The sequence below is a fragment of the Xenopus laevis genome, chromosome 6L, assembly GCF_017654675.1.
Source record: "Xenopus laevis strain J_2021 chromosome 6L, Xenopus_laevis_v10.1, whole genome shotgun sequence".
NCBI classification, from domain to species: Eukaryota; Metazoa; Chordata; class Amphibia; order Anura; family Pipidae; genus Xenopus; species Xenopus laevis.
The window spans coordinates 146937612-146956868 of NC_054381.1; the positions used below are offsets into that span (position 1 = coordinate 146937612).

The window sequence follows — 19257 nt, forward strand, 5'->3', positions numbered from 1 at the left end:
TCAACCCTAAACAGGGAACCATCAGTAGGTTCTCTCCGTGTCTGTGTGGGTTTCCTTCACTTACTCTACTTTCCTCCCACACTCCAAAAACCTACATCAAGGTTACTGGACACCCAATTAAAGCGACCATAGGTTGTGTAAAAGCATTGCATTAAAAATAAAATCAACAGGGTGTTAAAGTTCAATGCTGCCACCGAACACTAACACCTAACTGAAAAGAATAACATTTGACCACTCGAAGCAGCCAACCCAAGCCCTTTCATTTTCGTTATGTATGGAGCCGAAAATTTATGGAGTTGCTGAAAGTTGTAGATCAACAAACACTTGGGACCCATTTACTAACAATCAAATTTAGATTTTTTTTTGTTCATTAATCTCTAAAACTCAATGGTTTTCCTATTTTTTTTTTAAAGCTCTAAAAATGTAAAATTTATAGAAGTCAATGGGAGCTATGTTGATCCTATTGGACCGTATTTAATTAATTTGTACTTTTAGAGGGGATTTTCTCACTAGTAATTTTCCACTAATCGTTCTCGTGTTATTTTTTGTTCGTACTTTTTTTATTCAGATCTTTTAATAAATGTCATGACATTCTTGGTTTTAGAGAAAGCATGTTTAGTTGTGGTTTCAAAAACCTCTAAAATTTGACCTTTAATAAATAGGCCTCTTAGTGCCCTATTTATGATTGGTTCAAGCAATCATTATCATCGACTTTCCCCCCCCCCCCCGCTTTTGTAAAAGGCTCAAGCAATCATAAATAGAGCCTTCAATTCCCATATGTCTGAAAGTCTTCTTTTACAAAAAATAATGGACCCCTACAAAATCTCTATTGACCTGGGACATTGCACCATTAATGATAGCTGTGCTCTAGGATAGATTGAAAGCAAACATACTTTCATACAGAGCACATACAGTATTAGAACAAGTGATACTTTGACAGATTAAAAAACTAACATTGGTTTATAAATTTCATAGAAATCAAAGAACAATTAGATGCAAAATATAAGGCCAACTAATGAAAAGACACAAAAAAGAATGCAGACTTCAGCTTATTCCATCATACCCTCTCAGAAATATTAGATATTAATATCAGACGTTAAATCACGGCTGGGCTGGCACGGAATCACAATTCCATTTATGCAACCTGTTTCTCTCATATAAGGATCACAATTATGCCTGTTGTCTTGACATTAAAGCAAAACAAATGGAAATGCTCATATAAACATCTTATGCACATGACTTTCCAACTTGCCCAAACAACAAATGTCAAGAGCTGAGGATATAAGAAAATGTTTTCCGGGTTTTTTGTTTTTTTTTTCCCCTCTGACAAAAAGGAAATCCTTCAACAGGCTATTCAGACTCTTGTAGGCACAGAAGGATTAGGGATTTAGCCAGGGAATACACAGGAAAATAGTTATAAGAATCTGACTAAAATAATCCATAGTGGTTTTTGAATAAATGTCTTAACATCACATTTTACAAAGTATGACAAATGGAATTTTAATATCCATATGTATTCCTACATGAATCTGGTTCTGTTTTTCCATCTCAAAAAAAATAAAAAAAAATAAAACTTGCTAGGGTCAAGCCGGTCTATTAACTTTATAGGAGTGTATTAATGGTAGGGGAACTTTTAAGGTGCAAAGACCTTAAAAGTTCCCCTACCATTAATACACTCCTTAACACATTTGTTCTTTCTTTTTTTAAATCGATGTCTGTAGCACTTACCCTTGTGTCGAAGCTTTGCCTTTGTTTAACCAACGTTGTATCTCATTTTGTAAAGGGCAGAGTACAGTGTCAGTGCTACATAAGAATAAAGAATAATAAATATATTATCACACAGAATAAAATGACTTTTGGAATATTTAAAGAATCATTAAGAAAAATATTTGGGGGTGGGGAGTTTGAACCGCTAAGCTATTCATTTATCAATCTTCACTGTGCAACATGTGGTAGAAAATTAAAAAATAATATTTAGGTATAAACCATACATGGTTTTTTTTTTTCCCTTTTTTTTCTTCTTTTGTCTAAGGCAAAACAAACACTGAGAGCTCTTCTGAGTAGGTGAACAAAATGAAGTGATTTCTCAACGTTTCAGCTCCATTACTTGGGCCATCATCAGGATGTGTCCCAAGTAGCGGAGGCCCTTGGGACGGCCCAAGTAATGGAGCCGAAATGTTGAGAAATAAATCACTTTATTTTGTTCACCTAATCAAGTCCCTGGAGTGCGTTTTTTTTGGTAATTTATGTACACAGATTTTGACCAGCACCCAGGCAGCTGCTCCATACGCATTGTGAGTGCACCAGGTTGGACACAAACAATACCTGGGAGCACGGTAAAGGAAATTATATATATATATATATATATATATATATATATATATATATATATATATATATATATATATATGGAAAGAAAGACCAGCAACACCAGGGTTTTGATATATATATATATATATATATATATATATATATATATATATATATATATATATAGTGTAGTAGTAGTAATGGATCAGCACACTCATTTTAGAAGTGATTAAAGTGTCTTTATTGGTAACACAGCATTGTTATCCGACGTTTCGGTCCCACCTGGGGACCTTTCTCAAGGATGAAAGGTCCCCAGGTGGGACCGAAACGTCGGATAACAATGCTGTGTTACCAATAAAGACACTTTAATCACTTCTAAAATGAGTGTGCTGATCCATTACTACTGCATATTATGAACATTGATCGTGCACCTGTACTCTATTGGAGATCGAGTGCGGACACCCAAAGCAACTCTATCTATCTATCTATCTATATATATATATAATTATACATACATATATATATATATATATACACATATATATATACTATAACAAACAAGGGAAAGTTGTGCTCACCACTATTTTTTAAAACCATTAGGCGGGGGTGCAATGAGGCTGTGACCACAAAATACATATAGTCAACTACAAGAGTCCTCTGCACTCAACCCATTATCAATATATTTAAGACAGCGACATTTTGTGCATACTGCTACTAAAAAATGCCTTACCCTTTAAACAAAACAGGGATTGTTTGTCCATATATTGCAATATATCCAAGCTGGCCAACCACGTCAAAGTCATCCCACATCTGGCCAGTCCCATGCTCAATTTTATCTGATTCATCAAGAATTCTATTGCTTCATTATACATTTTACAAAGGGACTAGGTATTACCTGCAACTTAACTTGCTGCTTTCAAAGTAAACCTCCATACTTGGCTGCCCTTTTATTAGACACCAGTGGGATCACCTGACTATAGCTGGGAAGGGTGGGAGCTACAACATAGAGCTGGTCACTGCTCCTGTATAAACTATAACAAACAAGGGAAAGTTGTGCTCACCACTATTTTTTAAAACCATTAGGCGGGGGTGCAATGAGGCTGTGACCACAAAATACATATAGTCAAATACAAGAGTCCTCTGCACTCAACCCATTATCAATATATTTAAGACAGCGACATTTTGTGCATACTGCTACTAAAAAATGCCTTACCCTTTAAACAAAACAGGGATTGTTTGTCCATATATTGCAATATATCCAAGCTGGCCAACCACGTCAAAGTCATCCCACATCTGGCCAGTCCCATGCTCAATTTTATCTGATTCATCAAGAATTCTATTGCTTCATTATACATTTTACAAAGGGACTAGGTATTACCTGCAACTTAACTTGCTGCTTTCAAAGTAAACCTCCATACTTGGCTGCCCTTTTATTAGACACCAGTGGGATCACCTGACTATAGCTGGGAAGGGTGGGAGCTACAACATAGAGCTGGTCACTGCTCCTGTATAAACTATAACAAACAAGGGAAAGTTGTGCTCACCACTATTTTTTAAAACCATTAGGCGGGGGTGCAATGAGGCTGTGACCACAAAATACATATAGTCAAATACAAGAGTCCTCTGCACTCAACCCATTATCAATATATTTAAGACAGCGACATTTTGTGCATACTGCTACTAAAAAATGCCTTACCCTTTAAACAAAACAGGGATTGTTTGTCCATATATTGCAATATATCCAAGCTGGCCAACCACGTCAAAGTCATCCCACATCTGGCCAGTCCCATGCTCAATTTTATCTGATTCATCAAGAAAAATTGAGCATGGGACTGGCCAGATGTGGGATGACTTTGACGTGGTTGGCCAGCTTGGATATATTGCAATATATGGACAAACAATCCCTGTTTTGTTTAAAGGGTAAGGCATTTTTTAGTAGCAGTATGCACAAAATGTCGCTGTCTTAAATATATTGATAATGGGTTGAGTGCAGAGGACTCTTGTATTTGACTATATGTATTTTGTGGTCACAGCCTCATTGCACCCCCGCCTAATGGTTTTAAAAAATAGTGGTGAGCACAACTTTCCCTTGTTTGTTATAGTTTATACAGGAGCAGTGTATGTTGTAGCTCCCACCCTTCCCAGCTATAGTCAGGTGATCCCACTGGTGTCTAATAAAAGGGCAGCCAAGTATGGAGGTTTACTTTGAAAGCAGCAAGTTAAGTTGCAGGTAATACCTAGTCCCTTTGTAAAATGTATAATGAAGCAATAGAATTCTTGATGAATCAGATAAAATTGAGCATGGGACTGGCCAGATGTGGGATGACTTTGACGTGGTTGGCCAGCTTGGATATATTGCAATATATGGACAAACAATCCCTGTTTTGTTTAAAGGGTAAGGCATTTTTTAGTAGCAGTATGCACAAAATGTCGCTGTCTTAAATATATTGATAATGGGTTGAGTGCAGAGGACTCTTGTATTTGACCACATATATATATATATATATATATATATATATATATATATATATATATATAATTATACAACTTATGCAGTTCTATTGTATATAATAGTCTCTTGTGGATATTTGATTCATGGCATATGGCTACTGCATATTCCCATTGTATATGTTTCTGCATATCTATATTTATCTATTGAAGACAGGAAAAGCAGAACGGAGGTTTACCATCTGGGCTAAATGCTACCAGTTGAGAAGGGAAAGCTTCCCTGTGGGGCCAGCCTTAAGCTAATTGAGCCTTCCGGCAAATCTGGCAAAATATTACATGCTTATTATACATACATAGTCACACTCTTACTTCTAATGGGGCTTTATTACTTTAGCACAGAGTCCAGCCATGTATTCTATTTTTATAGCAAAACTTTTTATTTTTAAGTATCTAAGTTATTTTTGTGTTGCAGAGTAGGGAAGATTAATGCCTCCCTGTGTGTATTTATGAATAACTTTATAAAGTGCTGTTAAGGAGCCACAGCACTGTACAGTGCATAAAAGCACAGTATATATGTTTAAAAGTATACATGGGGATGACACATCACATAATAAATATATACAGAATCATATCAGGACAAAGAGCTTAAGTGCTATGTGGTTAGAGACATAGTGGGAAGGAGGTCCCTGCCCCATAGAGCTTACAGTCTAAGTGGATAGGAGGCTAACATACAGACCCAAATTGGAGATGAAAAAGTGCACAAGGTATGGCATAGTCAGTAGGCACAGGACTAGGCTACAGTTCTAGTGCTCCAAAAGGTAAGCTCTTAGTTTTTTCTTGAAGAGTTTGAGAGAGGATTCCTTATGGAGGAATTCAGGGATGGAATTCCAGAGGCAAGGAGAAGCAGGATAGAAGGGTTTGAGACAAGATGTGCCAGTGGACGGCGTGAAGAGAAGGTGGCTCTGAAAAAAGTGGAGAAGATGACTGTGTGTCTTTTATAACTTATATAAAATTAATTTTAATATTCCTAAAGAATATATTCTTTCTAAAATGTGTCTTGCTTTTAAAATTCTCCTTCAGTGAACACTACATTTGCATATAAAAATATGACAACAATAAAAACTTTTCTTGTAATTCAGCTTTAGTATGTGAGTTCATGAGACTATTTTGTCTTCATCAAAAGAAAAAAAAAAAAAAAGAGAGAACCTAAGAGAAAAACTGAATTTTTCCGAGTAGGTACAATTAAAAGTCGAAGAAAGTACAGACATTTTTTTACAGGATGGAGCCCACGGCCCTCCTCAAAAAAAAAAAATACTAAAAAAAGCTGAACTTAATAATAAAATTCTGAGATATCTGGATATTACTGTTCCTTGGATTGTAAAACCTATAGTACATTTGGATTGTAAAACCTACATTTTAGAATAAATATCATCTTTATGGAATACACATTATCCATTAATGCGCCATAGGAAATTGTAACAGTAAAAGGGATATTGTGACAGCGGTAACTACAAACATACCATGCTATAAAAAGCACTTACAATTAAATTAACAACAACAGCAACATGTTTATGAATACATTTTTTATCTGACTTGTAAAACCTCTATTTCAGTACGCAATAAAAGTGATGCTTTCAGTTAGTTTTCCGAAATACAAAATGATTTCATTTCATTTGGGTAGAATGTTAATGATAAGTACGGGTTTTCTCTTAATTAAAAAAATAAAGGCAACAACATGTAAAAGAAAATAATTCAAGTACAGATATGGGATCTGATGTCATGAACTTTAGGTTCAGGATACAGAGTTTTTGTAATTTGGAGCAACGTATATTACTTTAAAAATGATTTAAAAAATGTTTTCTATGAGTACAAGGTACAGTGTAATTATTAAATAAGAATCCATAATGAAAAACTGCTTAAAAAGGCACTATAAGTAATGACTGTACTATAATACAGATCTAACTAAATAATCGGCTTCCAGATAAGAGGTCCCAAATCTATGGTTTTTATAAAATCTGGTTGTGTTAGCAATCTGTTACACTCAAATAAATTGTGTTGTCAACACTACAGGGGGTAACGTTTTACCCCAAACTCTACAGATAAGCAATGATGATAAGAAATGGTCTCTAAAGGAATTCTTATAGGGTTAAAATAGAACGTTTTCCTTGGAATATACTAACCTTTACAAATGCAAAAAAAAAGGGAAATATTGTAAAATAAAACAAACCTATATTAAGATAAATAACAAACAAAGACCACAATTTGCAGAAGCAAACACCAAAAAAAACTGCGTCAACAACTTCTTTAAACTTTTAATATCCAAAACACCTTCCCCAACAGCCTTTGACTGGTATTTAAAGTTAAGTAGCCTGAAAAAGCTTGAGGATTAGTTTGGATACCCCAGCTCTCATTAAAGAGGCTCCTCATCTGTCTGTATGTTTATGCAATGGTCCCAGCTGCCGATTTCTCAATCCCTGCAACCTGCATGACAATGTCATGAAATTTATAAATAAAAGCCAGCAAAGGCAATCATTATAAATCTGCAATGCATTACTCGGTCCCAATGAAACCCAAACAACTCAAGTTATATCAGAAAGTTATGTTGTTCTTATTTCGTTTCGGTGCTCAGTATTCCGACTTAAATATAACCTGCAGTCTATACATTATGATAAAAAAAAATCCAGAAACAAATTTAAACATTTTTACATATTTTAGGGAGAATTTTTTCATGTAACACACATACAAACCAAAAAAATATTTTGAGTAATGGAATAACCATCTGGTTAGCGGTCTGTAGATTATAAGATTGGCACACAATACACACTTTACTCAATAAACCTTCACTACTTACACTTTCTGTCCTCAAAATCTGCACTTCCAACAAAATAAAAAAAAAAAAAACTTAAAGACCAAAACATATGTGCAGTGAAGGGGGGAAACAATTTGTAAAAATAACACAATACAGAAGGCATACGACTAAATTATTGTAGAACTTCTCATTCTTTCTAGCTCTCTTTTACTCAAAAAAGGGACTATATAATTCAAGAGAATAATTTGAAATATTCACTTTCTTGCATAAAACAACCCTGGTCATTAAAATAAACATAAAGAAGTGTCAAACCTTGAGTATCAGGTAGGCTATTTGAGCATATTATTGGCCATGGATTTAACAACTGAGATTATTCTACTAATTGCTAAATCTAGGGGTCTGTTTTTATCATTATGAAGCAATCGTTTTGTACTAGAATTTCCCAACTCACTTCCTATTGCCAAATAGTGTGTGTGTGTGTGTATATACATATATATCTCCAATCTTGTGCACTTAATACACACCTGTGTTAATATTTGTAACAGTGAGGGTTTTGTTCTTAAATCAGGAAACATTTCAAGCAGCTCAGAAATTGCTGCATAGGTACAAAATTAACACATTTTTTCCATATCTTTCATAACAGTCACTTTGCCTCCAAACTGATCCCGTCTAGGTATTTATTCACTCATATCGTACACACACATTTAATACGTTTGTGTATACATAATATAAAACCAGTAAATACCTTTTTCATTTTCCCTAATCCCCTAATTCCGCACAGCATTTATTAAATGCACAAAATGAGAACACAAATTAAAGTTCTAGAAGAATCAAAATAAAAATGTATAAAGTTTAGAGGAATTTTAGCAGTAATTGAAGCGTATGTTATGTCTCCAGGATAAACGCTGCATCTCAAGCTCACAATGGAGGCTTCAAATACCCACATGAAACTTGCCTCTGCTCTTTTAAATCGTTTACCATTTTTGGGTCTCCTGTATGGAGATCATGAATGATTTAAACACACCACAACCATACGGCCAGTTTAAAAATATGCAGATATTTATACTGTTAGATCATTCTTGGTTTTAGAACAGAGCCAAGTGCCAAAAAAAGTACACAAATCAAAAAAATGTTACCTTTGTTCAAACAATCCTCCCTGTTCATTATATAACAGAAACTGTCAGGCATAATCTCTCCCATTACTGAAGGAATTTTTTTTTTCCTTGTAACTGGTTTAGGGAAACCCTAGCAAATATTATTAACACAGACAGGACAGGCGCACGTTTGACATGTATAAAGATGTCATTCTGTATAGGATAAATTAAACGATAAATGCTGCTAATCTGGTTCTGACCCAAGCTATGAGCAATTTTAATAACCTAGCAACTACGTTAGGATACAAAAAAAAAAAAGATACACTGGTGACTTATACTGGTAGGATATATAATTATAGGAACAAATTTGTCATCAGGCACGGAGGTAGCGATATTTGTAACTGGGAGGAAATACTTGATTGTGAGCATAATAAAAAATATATAATAAATACAAATGATGTATTTACTCAGCTTAAGCAGTGTCATAGTTGGAAAAACAAGTAGGCATGTATCAGCTTATCATATTTTCATAAGAGTGATAATATGGCAATTGTTAAATCTCCCATAAAGGATACATAGACACAACCTAAACACAGATGAAGTCTGTAAATGCAGTACACACCTCTCCTATTAAACAACGTGGAATTATTGGAGCCTGTTGGTTTGGTTTTCTGTTAATAGGAACATCCTAGCAACAGATAAGTAAAAACATAGAAAAATAAAACAGACTAATGGAATAATAGCACATAATGAGGATTCAGTCTTTTACTGCATCCAAATCCTTTTGAGTCCTGGAGTTGTGTTTATAGTGGTTTCATTCAATCAACACTGAAGGAAGGTTACACTGCATCAAGGCGCTTACTGCAAGCAGCATGTTTGCTCGCCAGAACTAGGCTTTTTGAAGGAACCCTCCTCCCTAGTGATAAGCTTTGTTCTTGGAGAAGAATTTATACATTAAAGAGAGCATGTATGAACTCTGTCATAGGGAGGGATAGCAGGACAAGTGAAGCACTACTGAATTATAGTCTATAGTTAGGGTGGAGCTCCAATCCCAATGGTTGGAGTACCTAACCTAGAGGAATAAAAATTTGGCACAGGCCTGCGTTGTTTGCAAAGGTTGCCCTGTTCCAAAAAGGAGGTGATTCCACATCGACGTCAGTTTGTCTGCCGTCTGCTGCCTTATGAGGGCTTGCACCCAGGAAGTTTTGACTTAATCCTTCAGCGTGTTTGTTTTTCCAAGTCACTGCATGTGGGCATGCTGAACGGATAAAAGCTATGTGCACCTTTATCATCACTAACAATAGGAATAATAATAAAATGGAGAAAAAAAAAAAGTTTTATATCTTTGATGATACATTACTCAGGCATCTTTAGGCACAAGTAGGGGCACATTAATAAAGGCACGTAAAAACTGGCGTAGAAATTACTTCTGACCTGTTTTTTAGAAAACCTTTCTAGTAGTAAAATGACTTCAGATGGATAATTTCCTACTCAGTTTAACTACCTAAACTGGTATCTACACCCCAAATGCAGGTACAGGAACTGTTATCCAGAATGCTAGGGACCTAGAGTTTCCTGGATAAGGGATCTTTCTGTAGTTTGGATCTCCTTACGTCTACTTAAAAATCATTAAACCCAATAGGATTGTTTTGCCTCCAATAAGGATTAATTATATCTTAGTTGGGATCCAGTACATGGTATTGTTTTCTCTTTACAAAAAGGAAATCATTTTTAAATATTTGAATTATTTGATTAAAATGGAGTTTATGGGAGATGGCCCTCCCATAATTTGGAACTTTCTGAATAACAGATTTCTGGGTTAATGGATCCCATACATATTTTTACAATAAAGCAAATACTCGACTTTGTCTAAGTGATGCCGATTTTGTGACCCTTTTTGGCATAGCATAACTTTATCGATCTGCAGTATGGTATTGCTCAACTTCACTTCCTAGTTGCCCCATGGAGTAAGGGGAGCAGTAGTACTGGAAGATTCCATTTAGCAACATGTGCACAAGGCCTTATGTTACACAGATTAGTATGTGGTTTCTTGTAATTGCTTATGATGATAGGTTTTGTTGTTCACTATAGGGGGTAAATAATCTGCCCACAGTATATAAGGAAACCTATATCTAGCCAACTTCAAGCAGCATCTACTAACCTGGCTTGACTTAAGCCATACACGTAACAACAATATTTTTCTGGATTTAAGTAGGAGAATCAGGCTAAAACACTTTTTAAATAAATTCTGACTGTAAATACAGAAACAGAAAGTACATTAGCCGTAGTGGGGTTAACCCCTATCAAATGGGAAGATACTCTGAAATCTCTAAATGATATCAGTTAACTTCTTACAACTGTTTTTTTGCCCAATACACTATTTCTCTCTCTCCCACACAGTTTCATTTTCTTAGCTGTTTCTCAGCATTAGTCCTACAGATAGCAATGCTGTGCCTACCCAAGACTCCAACTGCTACCCCGATTATTCCAACACCCCTAGTAGTTAAGCATTATGTATAGTTCACACCAAGTTCTACACCAATCCTACCTTCTAGCCTCTGGCTATTGAGTTGGCTACACACTGCTAACTAGATTCCCATAATACAAACAGCAACATCATTGCCGTGTGTTTTTAATTTTATATTTCTATTGAAAACATGTGACCTTCCACATGTTGCCGATATACAACTCCCAGAAGCCTCGGACAACCGAATGCTGGTGAATTTATGATTGCTTACATCTACTTCAAGTTATTGATACTATAAGTGTCATTCATGTCCGGGCACTTAAAGGAAGGCTATATTTACTTATTTGAAAACACCACTTTGCATATACGTTAAAAAAAAAAAAAAAAAAAAAAACTTTCCACAGCCAGATATTTGTATAATGGTGTGTGTTTTTCTCTGCACAACAGATTTCATGCTCACACAAATCCGGAAGTTCGATTGTAATGTTGTTGTGTACACAGTTAAAGCCACTAAGTGGAGTACTCTATAAAGCACCTTATATCTTGGAATTTTCTGAAAAAAAATGTATTGCCTGGTTGTGAGTGTATGAATATATATATATATCTCTCAATAGTCAATAGTTAAGGGTTGGGTGCTCACTGTACGGGACCTGCTAGTCCCCATAATATTATGATCAGAATATAGTAAAGGGAACAGGGCACACCAGTATTAAAAAAATATTATTGTTTTACATAATACTAAAATACAAGTGGAAAAACCAAACAGATTTCAAACCCCAGGGTTGAAACGCGTTTGGTTTTTCCCACTTGTAAATTGTTATTTATTTATTTTTTTTTTAATACTGGTGTGCCCTGTTCCCTTTAATATTTGCTAGTTGTAAAAAGTAACTAAATGTTTAAAATATATACTTGTCTCAGACATCATGAAAAACATTTCTGTTGGACTACTGACTTCCTTAATGTCCAACAAGTTGATGCATTGTGTCTTTAAAACACAGCTTGAGCCATAACAAAAGTAATCCTCTGTCTAAATAAGGTTTACACAAATGACAATTTTTTATTAGATAAATTCTGAGTTAACCCCTTCCTCTTCATCTATTAAAAAAAAAATATAATTACACCCTTGTCCATGTGCAGGCCTAAAAAATATATGGTTTCTCTCTATGGCAAAGAAAAATATTACAATATTTTCAGTAAAAATTTCCAACTGAATCCCAATAAAAGACCCATTTAAGGAAATTACAATCGAAAATGATTCTATAAAGGAGGTTGAAAATCATGTTTAACACAGAATGCTGCTAATAAACTGTTAATAAACAGAAACTACATTATATTGAACTACAAAAAAATGAACAAGACACTTATTGGCAATGAAAGATGTAGACGTTCAGCATATAAAACTGGTCTGACTTGGAAAAAGAGCTTAAAAAACGGTTAAAGCCACTATAGTCGCAAAAATGCCGCAGCGATCAAAGAAAGAGCAACTACAAAATTCCGTGGCTGGAATGGATTTCAATCAAAGATTAGAAAATAAGATTAAAACTGAAACGACTGATACACTTTTCTTTATGCTCCAAAATGTCATTTGGATTTTTATTAAAAAAAAAAAAAGTAAAAAAACCCAACAATTACCGAAAGCCTGGAAATTGGCAATACATCACTGAACTAAAAGGAAACATTCAGTGGATTGAGTCGGTATGGAAAGGCTTACTAATGAAGTTTCATGCTTAGTAAAACAGTCTGAAGTTACCATCTACCTTATTATGAATTATTTGTATATACTCATGTGAGTACCAAAAGATATATGGCTGTATTAAAGATTTCTTTATTGGACGGGCAGAAATGAATATTTGCGTAAAAATTTGTATGTGAAATGATATAAATGTTCAGAGCCAGCTAGACTATTAGAGAAGCCAAGCAGGGTTCTTATTATAAGGTTGAGAGTGGACATATGTAAGGCATCACCACCAGGGTCAAGGTCAGTAAAAATTGGGTATTTCGCAAAAAAAAGGTCTACACTTGTCCTGCCCACCTCCTAAAAAGGGATCATTGTAAATCAAGTCTGGTCCCAAATACTTTCAATTAACAATCAAAGGTTTTGGCCCCCACAGACTAGCAACCTTTACTCCAATCCAATGCAATTATTACTCACTGTAATAAAACTAAATTTGTTCTTAATGAAATGATTTGACTAAGGATCTTCTCTGAGGCTGCGGTATCCCCCCAAACATAATCTTTATTTACCCCCCAAAAAACTCAAAAACCACTAGCAAAATTAAACCTGCCACTGTAGGTGGGATTAACTGTTTTTTTTTTTTCAATGCTTAAATCACTTGCCAAGTCTCTTCAAAAATTGTGTTTTTGAAAAATAAATTTGAATACAGTAGAAAGCCATTTGGAGTGAAAGAGAAAGCATGCAGTGTGCTACTAACATGGGAAATCCGAGCTGCAAATTATATCTGCTTACACTGGTTTTGGTCTTAGGTTTGTGCAACAGGCTGAGGAGAACTTCAACAGCCAACTGTGTTTGACAGGGAGAACCTGCTATATACAGTTTAGAACTTTCTATATAAAGCCAGGTGCTCTGCCAGAAATACACCAGAGATGATAAAATCAATCGCAGTGTGAGCACCTGCCCCTTTGGGCACCAGGAAAATTTGGAAATGCGCACTGCGTATTAATTATATTTCTTTTGCTCGTCGGAAATGATGATCTTGAAATTCATGTGAATTCAAGTCAGATTTATAGAGTCCTTGCTAAACGCACTGCATGATCAATTAATAACTTTCTCTTTCAATGTGATATAGTCTTGGTGCGCACGCGAAACAAAAAATGACAATTATAATTCTATTTGCTCTACTAAATGTCACAAATCGAAAAAACATTCTCTGCAAATTCCACCAGATGATGCAGAAGCCCACAGGCAAGATTTATTTCACTTTAATGGTTGCAAATCAGAAAAAGTCACAGCAACTACTACACACTTGAATAGTTTGGGCACATGGTGCACCAATCTCCGCGAGACACGTGCACACAACACTCAATTTTGGGTGTTTTCATTAAGTTAATGATTTAATGTTGTTTATAAACCTAACACTCTGGAAATTCAAATCCCACAAATACAGCAAAAATAACAGAGTAGACATGAAAATAAAGCAGCCATCCTTAATAGCTACAGATCTCAAAAATTGTAAGAGATAATTAAAAAGAAGCAGATATCCAGCGTCACTACGGAATGGCAACGCCAGTGCAAAAATAAAATTTAAATCATGAAACAATTCTATTCTTAAAAAACATTTGTAGGTTATTAATATATGTGGCACTAATTAAAAACTTATTTTAACTAAAGCTTGTTATTCCCGATTCTCTCACACACAGAACAGTATCAACGGATGTCATATGGAAGCTAATATTTGGAAATTAAATGAATTGTAATCCAGTTTTAAGACAATACAAGTTTTGGTTAATAAACAGAAGACTATCGAAGTTCCCAACATCTACAGTTAACCTCCCCTCATGTCTTTGGAGTAAAAATATCAGCAGTAATAATTTGGCAAGTCAAATAAGATAGACAAAAGTTTTCTAAGCAGTAGATGAGTACATAAATTAAAATATGCCAGTACGGAGCATTTAAGATCTTTTAAACTGTTTTTATTATCCAATAGCACAGCTATTCTGCTCCATCGAAACCAAAGAGTTAAAAAAAGTACCAGGCTAGAATACAACTGTAGACAGGAGCCCCCACAGGGTTGCAACACAGCACCATATGGAAAATGTACAGTATTTTTATGTTAAAGTATCTGTCTAGTGTTATGAACTCCAAATTTGACTTGCGAGGTGTAATATTTGGGACAGAAACGTCTGCGTTTATAGTTGTCCATGCCTGCCAAAAAACAAATCCAGGCTACCACAATAGTTGTCCTGTGGAAACTAAATTAAGCAAAGGCAAACAGAGATTGGAAACTTGTCAGTTGATTGAATGAATGGGTTCATTTACACTCCAGGGCAGAATACCTTCATCAGAAAACATCCCTGCTTAGGAACCTGTGTTTTTGCTGGTAATTTATAGTTATCTGATTGAGGGATAGCCACAGTCGCCCTACAAAGTTGGACAGTTTAGCCTTTCCAGTCACATGCACAAACTTTCTTGCATTTTTTTTTTTTACAAAGTCATAGCAAGTCAAAATTAGAATCAGAATTTTGCAGAACTGAAATTCAACGGCACCTAGAGCTCCCAGAGACCTTTCACTGCTCTGAGACGGCATTTATTTTTAACCCTTTAGCTGCAGGTTAAGGCCTAGATAAGCAGTCCAGCCCAAACACATAGGCCAAGTGACATAGAGCGCCTCCAAAATGAATGAAATTTGTGCGTGAACAGAGCTGAATGCAAAAAGATAAGTCAGTGTTTGTATTAGCCACGTCAGTAAGAAGAAGGGGGGGGGGGTGAAAAAAAAAAATCAACCACTGGAAAAGAAATCAAAATGGTTAGTATCATTTCCAGACAGTCCTGTCAGCATCAGAGGTTACAGGAAATAGTTCATACAAGTGTGTGTTTATCCTTCGACCAACTGAATTCAACTCTGTGTGTGCGAGCGCTTGTGTGTCCCCTGTATAATATTTTATACATTTCTTCTGAAAATTCTGCACACCCACATCTTTGGTTTACAAAAAAAAAAAAAAAAGTTTAAATGCACGCATGATGCTTAAAACTCTCCACCTTGCAAAACACAAATTTTAATTCTCATTCACTAAAAAGGAAAAAAAAAACAATTTAATAAAATAAACTGCTTTCTTTTTATTCCCTCTAGAATGAAATCTCTGGCCAAATTTTGGGGCTGTTTTAAGTTTTTGTCTAAAACCAACAGGAAAGTAATCAGATACCAACTAAATCCAAAAGATCTTTAATTGCTGGGCTTTAAAAATTTTTTTTAAAAAAAGTCAAAACAGCACGAACATAGTGATGAAGAGTCTCCTTACACTTTTAATTAGCTTCCATGGAAGTAAAGTCTGCCAGTGATTTCCATGGATTTATCATTTTCATTCAGATCTACCAAGAACGTCTCGATTTGCTCTTTCTATCAGGATCCTTGACCCAAATGTTTAACTGATATGTTTAAAATATATATATATATATATATATATATATATATATATATATATATATATATATATATATATATATATATATATATATATATATATATATATATATATATATATATATATATATATATATATATATATATATATATATTTCCAGGCTAAGACTGACACAACTATAGGATGTTTTCAAATATTCTCCAAATAAAGGCAGCAGAATTTTTTCCATTTTTCTTTTTAACAGTTTTGAATGGACAACCCAAGTTGTCACCAAGGCCTTAACTTTTTATTTGCTCCATTCCTATGTATAATTGGGCACTTCCATCAGATAAGGGGCACAAATAAATCACAGAGGGAATCAGAACTCTTTTTCTGCAAGGCTGCTAATTCAGATCCTTTCAATGTCCCTCTTTTATCAGCAGCATAGGGACAATATAATGAATACAACGGATTAAGAAAGAAGAGTAATGACTCATTTCACATTGTTTGTGCTTCACCCATGCTGCAAACTACTCAAACCACAAAAGCTCAGATATTACTGATAAGAATATAAAACATTACAAAAATAAAGACAGAATAGTCTTATAATAATCAGCAAATTTTCCATTCATTCATGAAAAAAAAAAAAAAAGTCAACAACAGAATTGTAAAACTGCTTCACAGATTTGGTTTCTAATCACCACAACTGATAACAATAAAAACTTCTCACAGCAGGATCCCTATCTCCTTCAGGTCTCCCACAAATATTACACAAAAAGAAATGAAAGTTTTTTTTCTTCCAACTTACTAATACTCATCATTGCCCCTGGATCCCAGCACTTCTCATGATCAACACGAAATTTGCAGCAGTGAGACTTTATGTAATTGTGGGTTTTCAGATTTTAGTCACTTGAAAAAAGAAAAAAATAAAACACACAAAAAAAGAAGAAAAGAAAAATCCCATCCATTATCTCATGTTTTCACATGTCCTGCAGTGAAGGGCTCCTTTAAGTCACAATGAAAATGACCTGGAAGTTCATTTAGTGGAGCAAAAAGAAACAAACAACAAAAAAAGAGAACAACACACAAAAGCCTTGTTTCTTTCACTCTTTTTTCCCCTCTTCTGAGTCTGAACTTGACCCTCCTTGAGCAGACGGTGGCTACTGCAGCCTAAGCCAGGACTACTGCAGATTTAAGGAGCCAATTTTCACTTCTCATGCTTTTTGACCCACCATGCAAAAAAAAAAAAAAGGCCCCACTGCACGTGAAATCTGAGAACATGCATTTACCCTCCTCTCTCTCACCCTGGTGCAGAAAATTAAAGAAAAAGTCAATTGTTTGGGTTCAGATCTCCCACATTTCACAGGCACTAATTTTCACAACACATGCACTAATATTTATGCTTGCCAGAAAGTAAGGGGAACAGAGGATACGATGGAGGGGGGTTGCGGGAAAAGTCCAACCTGTGGGCCTTAAACTGTTGTTGATCTACAACTGCAAGCATCCTCCGACATGTTATAGCTGTCAGTGACTGCTGGGAATTGTAGTCCAACAATAGCTACAAAAAGGTCCAGGAATAGATTATGGGAAAGTAGGGGGTGTGCGGAGGGAAGGAAGGAAAGAAAAGGATAGGAAAGAGCCGATATAGGAGATTACAGAGGAGACAGGGCAAAAACTAGAGGGCAAGAAGAGTGGGAGCAAAATGAGTTTGGGGAGATAGTAAAGAAGGCACGAGTAAGGATACAGAAGAGGTGGGGGATACAGAAGACAAGAAGGGGGGTTGGCGTGTTGGGGGGGAGGTTAAAGAGGGAGCTGCTACTGGTGTGCACCGATCTATCTGTTGGATCTGTCCCCCCTCCCCTTACCTGTTGATTGATCTGCAATAACCTTAGCAGCAGCAGCAGTCTGGAAGATGGTGGAACTGTGGCGTGAGCCATGAACCGTTTCCTTGTTGTTTGCAGAGTTGATCTTTGATTATTTTTTGTGTTTGAAGGGGGGGGGGAGAAGAAAAGGCTTCCTGTTCCCCCCCAAGTGTGTATGGCTGAGAGCAGAGACCCAGACAGGAACAAGGAGAGGGGTGTTGTTAAAGGGGGTGGGGGGGAGAGAGGGAGAAAAGGAAATCTGGATGCTGTGGCTCTAACAGGAGATTCTGTGGCTCTGGAGGAATCACACAAAGATTGCAGCGAGATGAGTTCTTTATCAGAAATGTTATCGCTTGTCAGGACCTCAGTCTCCCAGCATTACGTCAGTTTCAAGACACCAACACTATTAATATCAAAGGAGCCTTAAGCAGAGGAAGGCACCACCCCCGACTGCACAGTCTTAAAGGAACAGCAGCCTCCTCAACCAGGCACACAAGTACAGCCAGTGAGAGGGAGGGAGGGAGGAAGGAGGAGGGGGGAGGAGGCAGGGAGAGACTAAGCTATCCCAACCCCCTTTAGCTCCAGCTGAATTACAAGTTGCATTGTGTGCTGCAGGGGCACAGGTTGCTGGGAGAACCTTGCAAAGTTTGTAAATAAAACAATTCCATGCAAAACCATATTTAAGGAATGAAAAAAAAAACTTTGAGAGCGGACAGGAAATTTTGGCATTTTTAAATATGTTTGGTTTCTCTGGATCTTATTTTTTTAATGGAGCCACCAATTTAAAGTTGCTGCTGCTCTGTTTTTTTTTTTGTTTTGTAAACTGCTCGAAAACAAACGGATTTTAAAGCCCAAACTGCTTCTGGTCGAATCCAGCAGCTAAAAGGTTAAAGCAGCGATTCCAAACCAAAGCCCGAGTTACTTTTTTTTTTTTACTTCCTGAGATACAATGTAACTTAAATGTTTTATTTTTTTTTCTAGCAGTCAAGCAGCTTATATTGCTCGTATCTGTGTCCAGGAGCTAAGAGGTTAAAGGAACGATGCTGCAAAAATAATAAACTGTTTTACCAACTTTTGTTTTTTGTTTTGCTTCCCATCGCTTAATGATGTGCTGAACACACGGAAAATTACTTTTTTGGTTGATGAATAAAAGTTGCCAAGTTTACTTTGTACTGTGCAGTCAATGAG

The 19257-nt window shown here is 35.8% G+C and overlaps 1 protein-coding gene across 5 annotated transcripts in view; it reads right to left on the bottom strand.

Annotated features, from left to right (window-relative positions):
• trps1.L (transcriptional repressor GATA binding 1 L homeolog) overlaps nt 1-18563 on the bottom strand; it is a 179406-nt gene extending 160843 nt beyond the window's left edge. Inside the window, exons 1-2 of one of the 5 annotated variants that reach the window (XM_018268217.2) lie at nt 18073-18563; nt 1729-1803 (exon numbers count right to left, since the gene is read on the bottom strand). Coding sequence is in view for 2 of the 5 variants with exons in the window: in XM_018268216.2 (XP_018123705.1) it covers nt 17016-17028 (13 nt within the window). In the remaining 3 variants the exon portion in view is untranslated. Of the gene's footprint in view, nt 1-1728; nt 1804-17015; nt 18040-18072 lie in introns of those variants that run through there. The other 4 variants (XM_018268218.2, XM_018268219.2, XM_018268216.2 and 1 more) reach the window with 4 other exon arrangements.
• Nucleotides 18564-19257: the final 694 nt, after the last annotated feature.